General features: G+C 42.4%; 2 protein-coding genes across 2 annotated transcripts; one reads left to right on the forward strand and one right to left on the reverse strand.

Moving 5' to 3' along the window:
- Nucleotides 1-25: 25 nt before the first annotated feature.
- sf3a1 (splicing factor 3a, subunit 1) lies at nt 26-8,431 on the reverse strand. The gene is made up of 16 exons (XM_080739193.1): nt 8,377-8,431; nt 8,181-8,261; nt 7,514-7,623; nt 6,168-6,375; nt 5,391-5,648; nt 5,218-5,292; nt 4,959-5,109; nt 4,637-4,839; nt 4,401-4,518; nt 3,568-3,875; nt 2,768-3,013; nt 1,955-2,162; nt 1,214-1,365; nt 709-810; nt 538-609; nt 26-446 (listed from the first exon to the last, which is right to left on the reverse strand). The coding sequence occupies exons 2-16, from the start codon at nt 8,226-8,228 to the stop codon at nt 345-347; spliced, it is 2,361 nt and encodes a 786-aa protein (XP_080595319.1). The 5' UTR covers nt 8,229-8,261; nt 8,377-8,431; the 3' UTR covers nt 26-344.
- A 196-nt stretch (nt 8,432-8,627) lies between these two features.
- ccdc157 (coiled-coil domain containing 157) lies at nt 8,628-16,861 on the forward strand (the record flags this gene model as incomplete). Its single annotated transcript, XM_080738529.1, has 8 exons — nt 8,628-8,875; nt 9,173-9,320; nt 9,591-10,149; nt 11,128-11,297; nt 12,026-12,202; nt 14,734-14,902; nt 16,081-16,225; nt 16,723-16,861. 8 exons carry the CDS (start codon nt 8,628-8,630, stop codon nt 16,859-16,861), a joined length of 1,755 nt encoding a protein of 584 aa, XP_080594655.1.
- Between the last annotated feature and the right edge of the window lie 1,080 nt (nt 16,862-17,941).

Genomic DNA, 17,941 nt, shown 5'->3' on the forward strand with positions numbered 1-17,941 from the left:
CTAGCGTTCCTTTATTAGATGGACAATCATTCTGGATTTCTACATACTCTTGCATCAGTACTGGACAACAAGAATACCTACAACCAAGGCTCTCGGCTTATACAGCTTATACAGTTTCTCAATTTTGACATTACAAGAGTTATTTTGAGAATATTGTGTTGTTACCAAAATTGCTTTGCTCAAAATGTTGTATACTGTACATTCAATTTAGACAATAACATCTTTAACATTACTGAGAAATATACTTAACATAAAATGGTTAGGGCAATAAATGAAACACGCACATGTAAAAATGTATTGCAGAGTAACATTTCTGGAGAGAAACGTTTTTCTTGATGAATGGCTCACTTCTTTCTTCCACCCCTCTCTTTCAGTGCCAAGTGAATGACCGAACCATTGCTCATATTATAATAAGCCAGGGAGTTGGAATCTTTGATGAAAATGCCCTAAAATGAGGAAAAGTATTCATATTAATGCCTTCGTTTGTCCACAATCATCACATGTGAAATAAAGCACACGTTCCAAAAAAATGAATACCTCATACTGCAACTTCTGTTTTCCTGCTGGCATACCGGTGGCCTCGTGGATTTTGACTTTGATTACAGACACCTATTGAGAAGTGGAACATTTGAATATCAATAAGTAACCGTGCACTTGGTTAGATTTAACAGATGCAGGCGAGTATTAGAACAACAAACAGGTGCATACCTGATCTGTAAGTGGGACAGTGAAATTGAGTACTTGTCCACTCAGCTTCCATTCTGTCTTATCCTGCATGTTGGGGACCTGCACTTTAACCGCCACAGGACCCTAGAGATAAAACAACGTCACACACAAAAACGTTGGCCATTTGAGCATCAACACATCAACAGAATGAACTAAAGCAGCAGTTCTCAACATGAAGTCTGTGGATCGCCAGAGGCTTACAAGGGGTCCACACACAAAAGATACCAACAGGCCAGAGTGTACAAATCTAAGTTACCGGTATGTAACCATTTGATTACTTTTGTACACAAGAGTTAAATTAACAGATGATTTTACAGTGTAGCTTGGGTTCCAGAGATAAATAATCATATCAACTCAGTGGACTAATGCATATCAAACTGAAAGTCCACAAAATAAAATAAAAAGTTCAGAACCACTGCCCTAAAAAGCAAGGATTGGCTGAACCCTGGAAGCAGCCATTTTGACTTATGGAAATGCTATGACGAACCTTGTTTCTACGTAGGAACTCTTCTTCTGGCATCAGGTTGTCCTCCGTCTTCATCTTCTTGTTGGCCGGCTCATCGTCGTGAGGCGGGGGTGGATGGGAAGGAGGCGCAGGAGCAGCTGGTGGTTGTGGGACTGGAGGAGCTGGGACAAACGCTGGGGGGTGGGGGATTTAAATGAAAATGACCGTGAGTAATGAATGGCTCCGCGGTGAATGACGATATATAACAGACCGACAGCCTGATAACTCCCCAAGGCGCTATTATCCCGCTTATTACCCGGCTACTAAATAAAATTAATAATTTGACTAAAAACTAAAAACAAAACAAAGTATTTCCCTGTTTACAGACGGCTGGAAGTGTTCCACAAGTGTTGCGCTGGGCGTCCCCCCAGCGCGACAAGGTCGCCTTGGAAAACAAGGAACTGCTGATTAGATAGAATCAATTTCTGAAACTACGTCGTCTTTTTCTCGCTTAAAATATTTTTAAAACATTCTTGAGAGCAACGTTTAGTTGTAAATGACACTGTGTGTATGCTTACATGGCTGACATGTTGGCTACAGCATAAAGGTTCACGCAGTGCAGCCTGACTGCAGCAGGTGTTCTGAGTCTTTGATTAGTCTGTTATAGAGCGGAGCGGTCTGTTATCGGGGAATATCAGACCTCTGATTTCAGCGATTGACTAAACAGAATCAAGCATTCAAACAAGCCGGGTAATAATACTGTATAATGAACTGTCTTCTCACCAGCTGGGACCACCATAGGTGGTGGTCTGGGGGCCATGAGGTGTGCAGCATTTGGAGGCATGGGTACCACGTTGATGCGGGGAGCATGCATCATGGGAGGCATGCCTGCTAGGACCTGTCCGGGGGCCAAGCGCACCACAGGTGCCATCGGTGGCCTTGGGAGGACGGGCACAGCAGACAGGAGAGTGGTCCGCACTGGAGGTGGCATCTGTTGACAGAGCACATGAAGGGGTTAGAGATGACACGCAGTTGCTGTTGACTAAATACAGTTATGGACATTTGAATTTAATTTGGGAGTTGATTTTCATACCATACTCAAATTAACTGCAACCAGCAAAATACCATTATGCTCTTGGAAATAATTCTAATGTAGGGTGACCAAATATTAAAACAGCCCCTAAAACAGAGACCCTTAAAGCAATGTGCACGTCTGTCATGCACTTGCACGGCTATCCATGAATGCGCACATGTGTGTTGCATACAGGCAAAGACTGATTGACAAACATTAGCCTCAGCGTTGAATTCAGACAAGCAATGCATTTGTTCATGTTTTCTGATTAAGTTAAATGGCCATATTTACATGAAAAGACATGATACACGTCAATGCAACCACTGAAAACAACCATTATTAAAATTCTGGCAAAAATAGACAATTTTGTATTGATTGTTGAAAAGCAGGACATATAATGTTAGAGATATTTGTCAGGACACAGCCTGAAAACGGGACAATCCTGGCCAAAGAAACTAAAGTATAATGTCAGTGAACATAACATACCAGACCACCGGTATGGTCCTTTAAGGATAGTAACTTACAGAGTGAGGTGGGCGTGGCATAGTCATAGAAGGACTAGGTTTAGGCAGGATGGGTCCTGAGGATGACATGGGTGGTGGGGGGCGAATTTCACTGGGCTTGCTTGGGCCAATCTTCTCCCTTGCGTCGTCCTCCCCCACCAGGCCCTTGGCTTTGTGGATGGCCTCAATCTGCTCCTGCAAGGTGATGTTGGCCTGCGCTGCCTGCTGGGTACGGGCCATGCTGCCAGAGTGGCCGTCCCAGGTCACCTGAAGAGAGAGGTTCATACCAACTTAACCCATTTAGGCCTAGAATTATTGAAGAATTCAAAAGACACATAGAATCGGGTCAAAATTCTAATTTTCACGATTTATCAAAAATAGCAGATCTACAAGCTCGCAGCGCGGCACTTGGTGCCGCGCTGTGAGCTTGTATATCTGCTATTTTTCAATAGTTAAAGCATAAAATAATGATACACAATATAGTGTACCCGTTCTGAATGGGCGATAGGACTTCAAATCCATCACATGATTATTTCAAACTTTTGCCTCGATTACAAGCAATGAACGATTGAAAATAGCAGAGCAACAAGCTCATAGAGCTCCCGATGCGTTGTGAGCTTTTAGATTGGCTATTTTCACTTGTAATAACACAGGGTTAACTGGTCGAGTATTCGGTTAAACTACATAAGCAAGATAAAGTCGGTTATTATATCAGTTTCGATATGTTTTCGGTTAATTGCCCAGCCCTATTATAAATTACAAATATCATTACCTCACCCCATGGCCTGAATAAAGAATTAACTATTGATCGCTGCACTCACCTTCTCCTCTGGCTTCTGTATCTCCTCTTCTCCAATCTTCTTACCGATGGCCGTCTCCTCTACACCGAAGATATCAGTACGCCTCTCCGCCAGCTGTTTCAGGCTGCTTTCGATATCCAGGCCGGGGGCATAAACTTCATCCTCGATCTGCCTCTCTCTGATGCTACGGTCCCTTTGTTCCAGCCAGCGGGGATCCAGCAGGCCAATGCGCATGTGCTCCTGCATCTTACTGGCAGGGATCTTCTCACCAGTGATGGGTGAGACCAGGTACTCTTCTGGAGTGCCGACTGAAGGCTGAGGCTTGGAGGCTGTGGGGAATCAAGACGCATTTCAGGAAAGTGCGGCAATACACTCTACAACTAGTTCATAGGGCTGTCACGATTATGACATTTTACATGACGATTAATTGTCACTCAAATAATTGCGATTAACGATTTAATTGTGTTTCTGTCATTGACAATTACATTCCTGTTTGGCTTGTAGGCTTTGAAGTTGCACATGGCAGATATGACACATAACCTAAATATACAAAGACATTACTTACATATTTGACAACTTTATACTTGAAAAAGAACCTTGATAGTGGAAATAGCCGATCTACAAGCTCACAACGCGCCGCATCATGACGCGTTGTGAGCTTGTAGATCTGCTATTTCTACTATTTTTGAACACGTCTAAATTTTCCACATGTAAACGATTATGACGATTATGACAAAATAATTGCGATTATGTCAAATAACGGCGATTACACGATTATGTAATTATTGTGACAGCCCTACTAGCACACGTTTGTTACTCTGGAGATGCCATTAGGGTTCCTTCCTGGTGGTTACCTTTGGGATCGTAGTCTTTACGAATGATAACCTGGTCTGGAGTTGGGGGCAATGGGGGTGGCATGGGGTTGTCTGGTGGCAAAGGAGCCTTTATGCCCTCATCCTCTTCATCCGATCCCTGGGCAAAGCAATCATGATTGAGTCGTCTTGTTATATTAAAAGAGCAACCGATAATAATGTTGCTATTGCTAAATCTGGATGTTAGGCAAACTTGAAGAAATCCATCGTCTACTCACCTCATCCATGTCTTGCACCTGTGTGTCCTGGTCCGAGGGCTGAGGGGGTTGGCCTTCAGTCCTGGTCTCTTCCCGCTCATCATCCTCATCCTCACTTTCAACCTCCATTTCCACCTCCTCGCTCTCTCCAAACTTCTCATAGCGCTCTTGGATTAGGATGCGGGCACCAAGCTCCTCTGGTGTGGTTGGCGGCGGGAAGTGACCTGTAGAAACACCAACCAACAACGATTATCATATGTATATGTATTTTATTACGTATCGCTGTGGAAAGAGAGATGGTACGGTTTAGCTTTCTGTGTCCATTTCACATAAATGCACCTACCTTGCTCATTGGGTTGGAAGTCCACCGTCTCCACCACTACAAAGTCATGCCAATCAATTTGGGCGTATGCCACACGTTCCTTCTCCCTCTCCTCTTCCTCCTTCTTCCTTTCACGCTCCTGAAACTTGGCCCACTCGACACGGTACCTCACCTGGTAGCACCGTTAACGTGTACAATTAACATGGGCAATTAAAAAGTCAATTAACATTAACCCACACAAACTCACTGAACACATTCTTTATGAAAAGACGACGATTACCTGGTCCATCACCTCCCTTGGATTTTCAGATTCTCTCTTCAGCTTCATCAGCAGGCCTTTGGGAGGGATCAGGATCTACAATGTAGCAGGTAAAATCCAAATGAGTGAGACCATAATTATTAAAGTTCACAACCCATCTACCTACAGAATGTAATAGATATTGGGATGGCCACCTTGGTGTACTGCTCCACCAGCTTGGTGAAGTAGTTGAAGAGGCTGTGCTGGGGCCGCAGGAAGTCAAACTGGTAGTTCCTCTGTTCCTTCTGCATGAGCTGAGTTAGAAACTGCCGGCCGTTGCGAGCAACAAACTGGGCAGTGAGTTTGACGACATCGAGGTCAAATGCCGAGATAGATGGAGGATCAGCGATGAACTCAAACTCCGGCGGTGGCTCTTTGGGGATCACAGTCTCATGGATCACCTGAGACTGCACCTATAGGCAACGAGAGAAATCGCTTTTGTGAACTGCAGATGACATCACACAACAACCAACTACCACAATGACAGACTGGGGCTGTCACGATTATGACATTTTACATGACGATTAGTTGTCACTCAAATAACCGCGATTAACGATTTAATTGTGTTTTTGTCGTTGACATTTCTGTTTGGCTTTTAGGCTTTGACGTTGCACATGGTAGATATGACACTAAATATACAAAGAAATTACTGACATATTTGACAACTTTATAATTAAAAAAGAACTTTGATAGTGGAAATAGCCGATCTACAAGCTCACAACGCGTCGCAATGCAACGCGTTGTGAGCTTGTAGAGCTGCTATTTCCACTATTTTTGAATCTTTTTTTAAATATATGAACGTTTTTCAACATGGAAACGATTATGACGATTATGAAAAATAATCACGATTATGTCAAATAATCACGATTAGACGATTATGTAATAATTGTGACAGCCCTAATGACAGACAGTACTATTTTCTGATGTTATACCTTTTGAGGGAGCTGTTGGGATTGCTGCAGGGCCTGTTGCTGCATGACCTTGGGCACAGCATGAGACGGCTCCTGTCCCTTTCCCTCTTTAAACTCGTTGACCTTGTGACGGTAGTAGGCATGGTACGGGTCGTTGGGGTTGAGGAAGTTAAATTTCGGATTGTTGATTTCATTCTGACGAATCCTAGCCTCAAACTCAGGGCCATTCCTATAAAAAAGGAAAAGGTGTTAATCCTTTAAACGTCGTCAGATATTGTTCCTTGTTGACGTGTTGCTTGCTTGAAAGATCATCGAGAAACTGGTTTGTGGGATAGATTGTAAGTAGGAGCTGAGATAAACAAAAGGAGGGTAATGCAACCAGGGTTCCCACACATTTTACCAATTTATTTCCAAAACCTTTCCAAAACTTTTCCAGAATATTTAACCCAATTTCCAGGACTATATAACAATGATTCAGCTCAATAACGAGTCACGTACTCCTATGCGCAGTGCCCTAAGACAGGTAGTGTATGCCAGTGGTTCTCAACCTTTTCAGGCCGTGACCCCCAAAATCACATTTGAACTGGGGACCCCGGCACCCTGGAGAGCACTAAGGTGCAGGCTACACGAAGCTGGATATTTCTGAATCTAGACATTTTTTGGTGCTGTTGGGGCTTGCAGCCACACGAAGCTGGATATTTCGGCCGCTAAGCTGGATATTTTTTAAACCGGATAAATAAGTGGAGAGATTGAAAAAATATCCGATTCACTGGATCCGTGTAGACAGGGAACCCGGATATCTCTGAAGACTTTACTGTGTGTGTGCTTGATAGACGTAGATATCTTTGTCGTGTGGACCTAGATATTTGATGTGGATATCTGGAAAAACGGGATATATGAAATATCCAGCTCCGTGTGGACCTAGATATTTTTTTATGTGGATATCTGAAAAACCAGGATATCTGAAAAATCCAGCTCCGTGTAGCCATGGCGTAAGAGTTGACACATTTTGTAGAACATTGTTTTATTGTGAAAATAGCAGATCTACATGCTCACAACGCCTCGCGAGGCGTAGATCTGCTATTTTTTTTTCTGCCTCTAATATTTGACAATTTGGCCAATGTTTAATTGGTCATTTCAGAGGTATTAACAAAATCAATAACCAAAGACAATGCATAGCTATTTTTCCAGGACCTTCCAGGACCCTTGATCAATTCCAAAACTTTTCCAGTACTGGATAAATATTTTTCTAATTTCAAAATATTTCCAGGAATTTCATGACCGTGGGAACCCTGTGCAACTAATAAGGATGTCAACTGCCAAAGAAAACCACGAAGATTTTAAACAATTAATATACAGAAACGAACCTGGCAACGAAGCTGGCAGTCTTGTCAACAATATTTCGGACCTCAGGAGGTGGATAAATGATACCAACAATGGGTTTGGTAGCTGGTGTTTCCTCGGCTGGTTCATCGGCCTGTTGACATTAATACGTTCATTAAAAGATGCATTTGAAACATTTAAAGCAGTGAACTGAATTCTCCAAGAATAGCGTGATCGGAGCAACGTTGTATTGAAGCTCCTCGTCCTAGAGTTTACCGCACCACAAATTGTAGCGAAAACAAATCTTTAACCTTAAAGAGACATATATATTTTTTTTAATACATTTTGAACGTGAAATGGGACATTCTGCACAATGAGTACTTTTACTTTTGGTCAAGCCAGTAAATGTTGCATTCCAGGCTTGCATTCCAGATTATTTCTACATAGCAGTATTGACACTTTTAACAAAGTAAAACAACGTAGTACTTTTTCCACCACTGCTAAGTGCTTTCACATTAGTGGAAGGAATGAGCTAATCGCTAAATGGCTATGTTTTTCTTTTTTCTTCTTGTTCTTTCATTCTGCAGGTTATGTACATGGTCACTGACACTGTCACTGCTAATATATGTCCCGTTACTGACCCCAATGCTGGAAGCTGACCATTAGTGTACTTTCCTTGTAGGTTAAGGTTAGGTTAGTTAACATTATTACCTTGCTGTTTGGCTCCGGCTGAACAATCTGGACGGGCCCAGGCGGCATGATGGCTGAGCTTTTCGGAAATCTTGGGATCGTCTATGAAAAATGCAGAGTAGTAAATGAATACGAACTACAAGTTGATTCCTACTGTTGGTGTATAAACTATTTCGTGACAGCCAAATGTCTAAACCTGCTCATTTATAGAACTTACTTATTCGTCGAGGTTTCGTCAACCTCGATTCCTCCTTACAATGGAGGTATAGTACTTCCGGGTGCTGCTGGCCGCTAAGGATCATGGTAGTTGGAGTTCTTCCTGGATGGTTGCTTTGGAGACGCAGTATCAACAGCTGGCTTCCCTGTGTTATGTGTTCTGTTCATCATAACAACACATCATCAGATTAGCACGCGGTGCATCTGATCTGAAGGTCAGACCGTCAGACAACAAACAAACTAAAACAAAAAATGAGTCAGTTTTTAGGGCGTCAGGATTGTGTTGAAAGTCTGAGAAGAGATCTCATTGACCTCCAAGGCGCTGTTCTCGACGTGTTCTCCAGGACTGGACCCGTCCGCTGTCCCTCCTGGAAGTTCCCAGACAAACTCTCCTGTAATCTCGACCTGGTGTCTCTGCTAGAACAGTATGACTTTGCTGACGGGGAGGATGAATTCAACCAGCATTCCCACAGTGTCTTGTTGGAGCTGGTTATTGACAGGTAATTACAGTATGTTTATGTGTGGAACCAAATCCTTATATTTTAGGGCAGTGGTTCTCAACCTGTGGGTCGGGACTCCCAGGGGGGTCCCCAAATTATTGTGTGTGTCTGTGAGTAGGGGGGGGGGGGGGGGGGGCAGATGATTAATTTAACGTGCAACATTGTTTTTCCCCCAGTTAAAATATGATTATTTTGGGGGCCGCAGCCTGAAAAGTTGAGAACCACTGTTTTAGGGCATACTTTAAACCATGTTTAATGACTAAAACTTTCCTTTCCCTTTCATTTGCTTTGAACAAGGCTATTGCTTCTTCTGCAAAGTTTCAGTGTTTATGCCGAGCAGCTCAGGGGACAGAGGAGAGAGCTCACCCAGCAAAAAGGATGCGTCTCAGTTGGTCTTGTTGTCAGACAATATTGGAGCAATTTAGTTCAGCTCGTTGACCTAAAGGTAGTCCTACCAATTTCCTCAAGTAGAGATTATAAAAAAATATAGTTGAATTTGAAATGTCAGCCCAAAGTCTTATGAACATTCTCAATTGTGGTATTTTATTTTCTCTATCAGGGGACCTGCACGGATAATCGAAACAACATCAAAACAAAGAGAATTGTTTGTGAAGAAAGAACAACCGCACCTTCAGCTATGAGCTCAAGGATTGATATTGACACACCTTGCCCGTCCTTATTGTCTTCAACAAGTTCCTTGTCATTTGTGCCACAGCATCGTGTCGCTTTTACGTCCCCCTGTCCAAGTTCCACAGTCCCATGCAGCCCCTCTCTCATCATCTCCAGTGATACCCGTAGTGTGAGCTGCCAAACGGTGGAATCCTCCCTTGTCCCCTGTGACGCCTGTGATCGGGTGCAGTCTGTTCTGAGGCAGACTGGGGATGCTTTGGTGGACCTGTGTCGGAGCGAAGGTCTCCCCTCGTCCCTGCAGCCTCTCTTAATGGCTGTGGAGGACACGTTGGAACTGGGCCACCTGACGGCAGGCGATATGGCACAGTGGGCCAAAGAGCAGCGCAGAGACATGGGCCGCCTGGGAAAGCATCTACAAGAGGTGAGGGGGACAGTGACGCCTTTAAGAGATGGACTAGCGGCAGCTGAGAGACAGCGAGAAGGGTTCAAGTCTCGGCTGGAGAGAGCAGAGAAGGAATTGAAGCAGGAGACGGCAAAGCGCAGCGCAAGCATGCACCAGCTGGAGAACACACTGCAGGAGGCACACAGAGCCTTGAAAGAAACAGAGAGGAGGTTTCAAGAGGAACGGGAGCAGTTGAAACAAGGTGATGTTTCATCATGTGTACAGTCAGTGTTAATCAAGAGTTATGGAGGATCCCAGTCCCCTCGATCAAGGACAGTTTTTTCTACCTGGTAAGCTGGACTGTAGCCTCAAGGCGAGGACCAGCAGGACAGCTAGGCTATTTTCCACCAGGCAACTAGGTTTAGAACAATAGACACCAAAGGCATGTTGCCTGTCTGATTCCTACACACACACACGCACGCAAGCACGCGCACACACACACACACACACACACACACACACACACACACACACACACACACACACACACACACACACACACACACACACACACACACACACACACACACACACACACACACACAAATAGAGGAAAATGTTCATACAACCTCACGTAAACATACCATTTATTAAGGCAGGACATAATAGTGCCCACACCAACTACAGTATATTACTTAAACACACCCCACACGCAGGCACCTAACCTGTTACCTGACACATCATATTTGACACATTATATTTGAAGATTTTGAACACAATATAAACATATATTTACACAATGATGAGGAGCTGAAACCAAATAATTGTAATCTGTGTGTAAGAGATATGAGACGTAACAATAGACGTTTCTTCAATCTTAACTCTGAAAGTGTACTTTGAACCGTGAGGGTTCATTTGTACACTTTCAGAGCTAAACTAACACTGGTATTTATTGTTATTTATTTTACTATTACAATTACTAACTATTATAATATTAGGCTATATATTTTTGATGTCACAGGAACATTGTCTTTGGAGGAAAGCAACTCCAGACTGGAAAAGGAGCTAGCTTTACAACATGAAACATTACATGCACTTGGTAAGGACTAACCATGCTCTTCCCCTGTTGAGGAGTTGTACTGTAATACTTAAATCCCAATAATAATACTCTATTGTATATAGCCTGATACTTCATAAACATAGACACAGCATTAACCTGGAATTGTGTACTTCATGGTAGAGAATGAGAATATAGATCTGCAGAAGAAAGTGGAGACCTTACGGATAGAAGAAGAGGCCCGCCGCAAACTAGAGGAAAGGACAGAGATGTTGAAGACACAACTCTCTGAAATTCAACTCCTTCTTGACAAAGAAAGTGCCAAGTACAAAAGCGTTTGTCGTCAACTAGAGGTCAGTCAATTAAGTCTCTTAAAAAATAGTGCCATAACAATTCATGCCCTATTTCAGGGGTTCCCAAACTTTTTTGTCTCAGGGCACCCCATAAATATTTGTTTAATCCGAGGCACCCTTACGTTATAATTTTCACTCCCAGCACCTTATATTTATAGCATATCGGGTGGAAACGGGTGTATGTCCAAAACAGTTTGTTTTGTATTTATCATCTATAAAATGTACTAAACTAGTGAAAACAGCAGATCTACAAGCACACAACGCCTCGCGATGGCGTTGTGTGCTTGTAGATCGGCTGTTTTCACTAGTTTTGTGCGACAGTACACATTTGAAACTTGGAGATACGAGGTTTCTGCCCGACAGTGACGATATTTTAGTGATTATGTTGCAAGGAAAACGTTGAGATAATAGCCATTTTGGTTAGAACTGACTGAAAATAACTTTGTACTTCAAGTAAAATGATACAAAATATCTGTTCAAGTGTCCAAATAAATTCCAAATATTATCAAATGATCTCGCGGCACCCCTGGACTGCCGTCACGGCACCCCAGGGTGCCCCGTCACCCACTTTGAAAACCCCTGCCCTATTTTATACTTTGTTGTACAATGATGTAACATCTACAAGCTCACATTGTGAACTTAGGACACTAGGTTGAAAGTGGTTAAAGACAAGGTGATATGCAGATACAAAAATAATAATACAGCAATTACATTCCATCTGTGTCCAGTCCATGCAGGCCAAACAGAAGTCTATGTTAGAGAGAGTGGATGCTCTTGACCAAGAGTGTGAAGATTTGCAGAGGGAGTTGGCAGAGAGCGAGGAAATGCAGACCAACCTACAGGTTAATCTGAAGGCTATCTCTGAGCAGAAGGAGAATCTTCAGGCACAGTTGAACCGACAACAGGTACAGTATATGACTACTTCAATTAAACAAAACTTTATTTATTACTTTATTTATAACTTTATTTATTACATACATTAAAGGAGCTATAGTCAACTTTTTCATTGTAGGGCCGACACTTTGTTTACATCCTAGTCTATAGACTAGAATGTAAACAAAGTGTCGGGTCTGACAATGGCCAAAATAATTATTTTATCATTATTTTACGCTTTTTGTGGTCATTTTTGAATAGGAAACACACATATATACAGTACATGAAGCTTATTGTTTTTATAAAATATTTTCGAAACATTTTTATTTTAGCATGTTTTTCCAGAAAAAGTTGACTATAGCTCCTTTAATCTATCTATAAATGCGACAAATCTCTGTCTGTCTGTCTGTCTGTCTGTTTGTTTGTTTGTAATCCGCGTATCTCGAGAACCGTTCGTCCCACCGGCTTCAGATTCGGCACGCGCGTTCCCCGCCGCCGCGCGGAGTGCAGTGCCGGGCCTCGACCCGACCCGACTCGCGGTTTTCCGAAACCGGCGCGAAACGTTCGGAATCTCCTTATGCGGAGCTGATTGTTGACATCAGGCTGTTCCGGAGGAAATCGGCGCAAGCGCTGAGTCATTGTGACATCACTTCATAAAAGGCTCTGACATCACGTACGCCACATGAGTCAACAAAATCTCTGTGAATGTGTATGTATGTATGTAATCCGCGTATCTCGAGAACCCTTCTTCCCACCGGCACGCGCGTTCTCCAGATATGGGCATAAAGTCTGACATCAGAGTTTTCCGCAACCGGTACTGTGTGTGCAGAGATCTTCATATATGGGCATAAGTGGACAAAGACAAACAGATGGTCAAAACGGGTCCTATGACAACAGGTATATTGGGGTTTGCATTAAAGGGTGGGGCATTCATGGGGTTTGCATTAAAGGGTGGGGCATTCATTCCCTATTTCAAATTCGGCACGTGCGTTCCCCACCGCAGCAGGTAGTGCAGTGCTCGGCCTCAACCCGACCCGACCCACGATTGTTTGAAAAAGCGACAGAAATCTCATATATGGGCATAAAATGGACGCAGATAAACAGATATCTCCATATATGGCATATATGGGCATACAATGGATGCAGAATCACAAAGATCTCCATATACGGGCATAAAAGGGACACAGACAGACAGATACAGAGATCTCCATATATGGGCATAAAATGGATGCAGATAGACAGATATCTCCATATATGGGCATATATGGGCATAAAATGGACCCAGAACTATAACTGCAGTGATCTCCATATATGGACATAAAATGGACACCGACAGACAGATACAGATATCTCCATATATGGGCAAAAATGGACACAGGCAGACAAATGGTCAAAACGGGTCCTATGAAAACAGGTATAATGGGGTTTGCATTAAAGGGCGGGGCATTCATTCCCTATTTACATTGTTCCGAGTTGGCCAGGTCGCCGACTAGACGCTGGGCCGCCCGAAGGGCGGCCCAGCTTCTAGTACAATATAATCGGCTTAAGTTAAAGTGCACAGAAGAAAAGTAGGTCATTGTAAAATTATCAAAGAATAGCCTAACTATGCATAGGATACAATTGTGAAAATATATAGAATCAGCAGCATGAAATGCATACGTGCACAAAACCTATTATTATAATAATTTAAAGTTAAACACTTTTATTTTCAAACAAATAGACAGACTGGTCAAAGATCACAGCTAACCATGTTTTATTGGTTTCTTAAAAAAGTATCCCCCCCCCCCCCCACCCCGCCCCCGCCCCCTGATTTACGGTACATTCTTCCTGTATAGCCATGTGGAAAACAAATGTATTTTGCACAAAGTTGTTATTTATGGTTATGGATTAGTAAATGTATATAGGCCTACTGTAAAAGCCACTATAACCTTAAGGATGTTCTTCACTGTGATAAAGCATTGAGCCATGTGGACTAAAGAAAGCCAATTTCTACTTGGTCATATGATGATCACAGGACAACAATGGAAACAAGCCCTTATAATCGTAGAGAGACTGTACTATTTGCAAACTGTTAATAAATTCAAAAAATGGTGTAGCATCGAGACATGTTGTGAGCTTGTGTATACATTGACTAGAGATTTAGCATAAGAATATGTTAATCCTGCCAATGCTACCCTGTTGCATTTCATCATTACATCATAACATCAGCCTCAGGACCACAATCAAAATACAAAATGCTTCTTGGGTACTAAATAATAATAATTTAGTCTCCACTCCTTTGGGATATTTTTTGCCACGGCCATTTTACACATACTGTACCGTATGTAAAATCTGTCTTCTGTATTTAGCCATCCTAGCTATTGATACAGCACCTGTACCTCAACATATAGATAGGCGAACCAGTGGGTAAACCAGAGACCTTATGATTCCCAGACAGCCTCTTTCCCCATTCAGCTCAGCTATGGCTGCCCCCATTCAGTTACAGTATGCCATTGCTTGTAATGTTTCTATAAAAAAACATTATTCTTTCTCAATGACAGCCATTTACTACTTTTGCCCCTAGGAACTGTGCTCAGAGTTCAAGGCGGAGAAGCTAAAACTGGAGAGTTGTGAACGTGAACTACAGAACACTGTGTCCCAGCTAAAGCTAGAAATGCAGGATTTAACCCAGAGGCAGAGACTACTGGTGGCCTTCCCAGAGCTCCATCCACTGCCCCAGACACAACCACAGAGTATGGATTTGTTTAAGCTTCATTGTACAGTACACATGACCATATGAGATGCTAAAATTATGTTAAATCTACTGGTATTACCTGTGTCTGTGTACATAAAGCTTGTTATTCTTTACCTTAACTACAGTACTGTAGGGATTGCCACCTTTGGTAAATATGAAGCAAGAGGCTGACATGAGTTTATGAGCAATTACTTTGAATGGAACAGAATGTTCAGCTTTCTCAGCATTTGATATTGATACTTGTGTTGTTTAACTCAGTTGTATTCAAAGTTGGTTCTGGGGACCTCAGGGGTCCTTGAGGCTGTTCCAGGAGGGTACCAGGAAAATGAGGAAACACTTGAGGAATATTTTATTCTTTGTCTATTGATCGAAAATAGCTGATCTACAATATGTGTGATCGGTCCAGCAGTTTGAAAGTTTAGCCCTGGACAGACAAACTAAAGCACATACAGTCTTTACAGACCTGTTTGAAGACCTCTTGGCTATTAAGATCCACACCGTAATTCATCCATGTCACATGGAGAACTGATATACTGTATTTTAAAAATCACACCCAATGTGAAGTGAGCGGTGGTCGTGCTTGCATAACGTCTTCAATTGGTAATTGGTGATGTAATACAGGCTACACACACACACATTGCTATGGCAAAACGCTGAGGAAAAAGACTAGGATATAGGTCTAGGATGTAATTGGTGATGTAATATGGCTACACACACACATATTGCTATGGCAAAACGCTGAGGAAAACACATTGCTATGGCAAAACGCTGAGGAAAAGTGGCTACAGATAGGTCTAGGATGTAACTGGTGATGTAATGTGATGTAATATGGCTACACACACACACACACACACACATATTGCTGTGGCAAAACGCTGAGGAAAACACATTGCTATGGCTAACAGACACACACACAGCCACTCTATGGAGCGGTTTACCACCGTTCAAAAAGTATATACATACAGTATATGAAAGTTGTATTTAGAGCATGAGTTCAATGCCTCTTCTTTGTTTTGTTTTTTAACATGTTATTCTCTAAACGGTGCACTTCAATTGAATGTGCATATACTGTCTTACTACTGTTCAAGTTCATCTCTAATTCCATGTTACCATATATTAAATTGCTATATAATGTAAAATAAGCTTTACTAACATCATGATATGTATCTTCACCAGGTACAGGCCATTTGCTCTTAGATATGGAGCAGCAACTGCAGGCCAATAACATTCGAATCAGGGTTCTGCAACAAGAAAACTCCACCCTGCACAATAGCCTTGTGAAACTAAGAGAACAAGGCCAACATGATATCACCAAGGTATGGTAGATGATAATCAACTACTTTACCCGTTAAAATGTCTGATGTTGTGATAAGGGTCTATTGGAACCACATACAAAACAGTTTGAGTTTTGAACATGGTAGACGGTGAAACATAAGTGAGAACAATAACATGATTTATTTCATATACACATTTCATACACAGGAGATTTCACATGAGCAGAAATGGAACCATTCCCTGACAGAGGAACAGCAGGATCACACCTCACAAACACAATGCAGTCAATTGTACGTCAACGGACATTCATTTGGTGACTTTTTGATGAAAGATCACATCTAAAAACGTGTCAACCTGATGATAAAATAAATACACTGTATGCCTACTATATTTCACCTTGTTTTCTCTGTACCACAGGCAGAGCAGTAGTGCAGTAAAGCTGAAGTATGGTGTAACAAGAAGGGGAGCCGGAAGAAGACAAAGTGATCCTGAATCTATTGGGCCATGGCATCGAGTGTCCACCGCTAACTCCTCTCTATGCAGTACGGCCTCTTCCCCGTCCGCGATGATGCACCATCAAACCCTCCATCTCAACCTGGGGACTAGTGCTGTTCAAACCTACGCCAAAGCACGACAGGCATCCCTGAACCGCTCCAGAGGCATCAGCCAGAAGAAGAAATGAACATAAAAGGCTATTTATTAGCTAGTAATTATTCTCTATTGCACAACGGTATTTCATACTATGAAGTATACATTTGAATAGAATTGGCAGCAGTATACAGAGTAGAATCCTGAGTGGCTTGAACGTGCACAAATGTATAGGCCTACTGCTTTTGTATTATGATTTATATAGAAATACATTTTTACGACATTTTTACTACAGAGTATATTGTTTATTCAGCCAAACTAAATGTAGTTAACAAAATATAAAGGGATATTTACCCAAAATGGGTTTCCAACTGAAATCTCGTTTGCCAGCTCCCCTGTGCCTGACACAGCAGATTTAGCAGAGCCGTACCCTGTGGGGCATGTCCCGTTTTGGCGACGTAGCGTTAAGGCGACGTAGCGTTAAGGCGACGTAGCGTTAAGGCGACGTAGCGATAAGGTGACGTAGCGATAAGGAGAAATACAAGTGTACTAACAGCCTTCAGGCAGCAATTAGCAATGGACGACTCTCTCTCTCTCTCTCTCTCTCTCACAAATAAAATATATATAGGCTATTAAGCCTACTTGATTCATTTAACAATAAATAGTCCAAGAACGTGGGGCCAAATAAAAACATAGCCTAATGCGTCACCGTTTCCACATCAAATAATCTCTCTCTGTCTCTTTCTTTCTTTACAAGCAACGGGCCCATAAATATATTTCCTATCCTTATCAGGTTGGAAATGTGAAGCTAAATTAATAAATAACCTAAATAAAAACAATAGAATAATGCATAGGCCTACTCCCAAGTCCCAAATGTTGAATCTAGCATAGGCATATGCGTGTGAGCCATAACTTTAAATGCGGTGGCGCATGCTTAACAAGAACAGATCTAACAGGATTAGTTATTTTTGCGCACTGCACACGATTACTATGGACATCTTACTGCCGTCCCAAGCCTGAATGGAAATTGCATGTCGCCTTAACGGCACGGCAGAAAAGCATGAATGGAAATTTGCATGTCGCCCTATCAGTACGGTAGGAGACCCCGTCAGTACATTTGCCCCTGTTAGTACACTTCGCCTTATCGCTACGTGACCTACGTCGCCAAAACAGG

This window comes from Nannobrachium achirus, assembly GCF_963921795.1.
Source record: "Nannobrachium achirus genome assembly, chromosome: 12".
Classification (NCBI taxonomy): domain Eukaryota; kingdom Metazoa; phylum Chordata; class Actinopteri; order Myctophiformes; family Myctophidae; genus Nannobrachium; species Nannobrachium achirus.

Excerpts from the sequence above, each read along its gene's own strand:
- sf3a1 (XM_080739193.1), bottom strand. The coding sequence starts at position 8,228 with ATGCCGCCTGGGCCCGTCCAGATTGTTCAGCCGGAGCCAAACAGCAAG. Across the intron at positions 3,876-4,400 it reads TAAAGACTACGATCCCAAAG|CCTCCAAGCCTCAGCCTTCA; the intron begins GTAACCACCAGG and ends GATTCCCCACAG. Across the intron at positions 610-708 it reads CTGTCCCACTTACAGATCAG|GTGTCTGTAATCAAAGTCAA; the intron begins GTATGCACCTGT and ends ACTTCTCAATAG.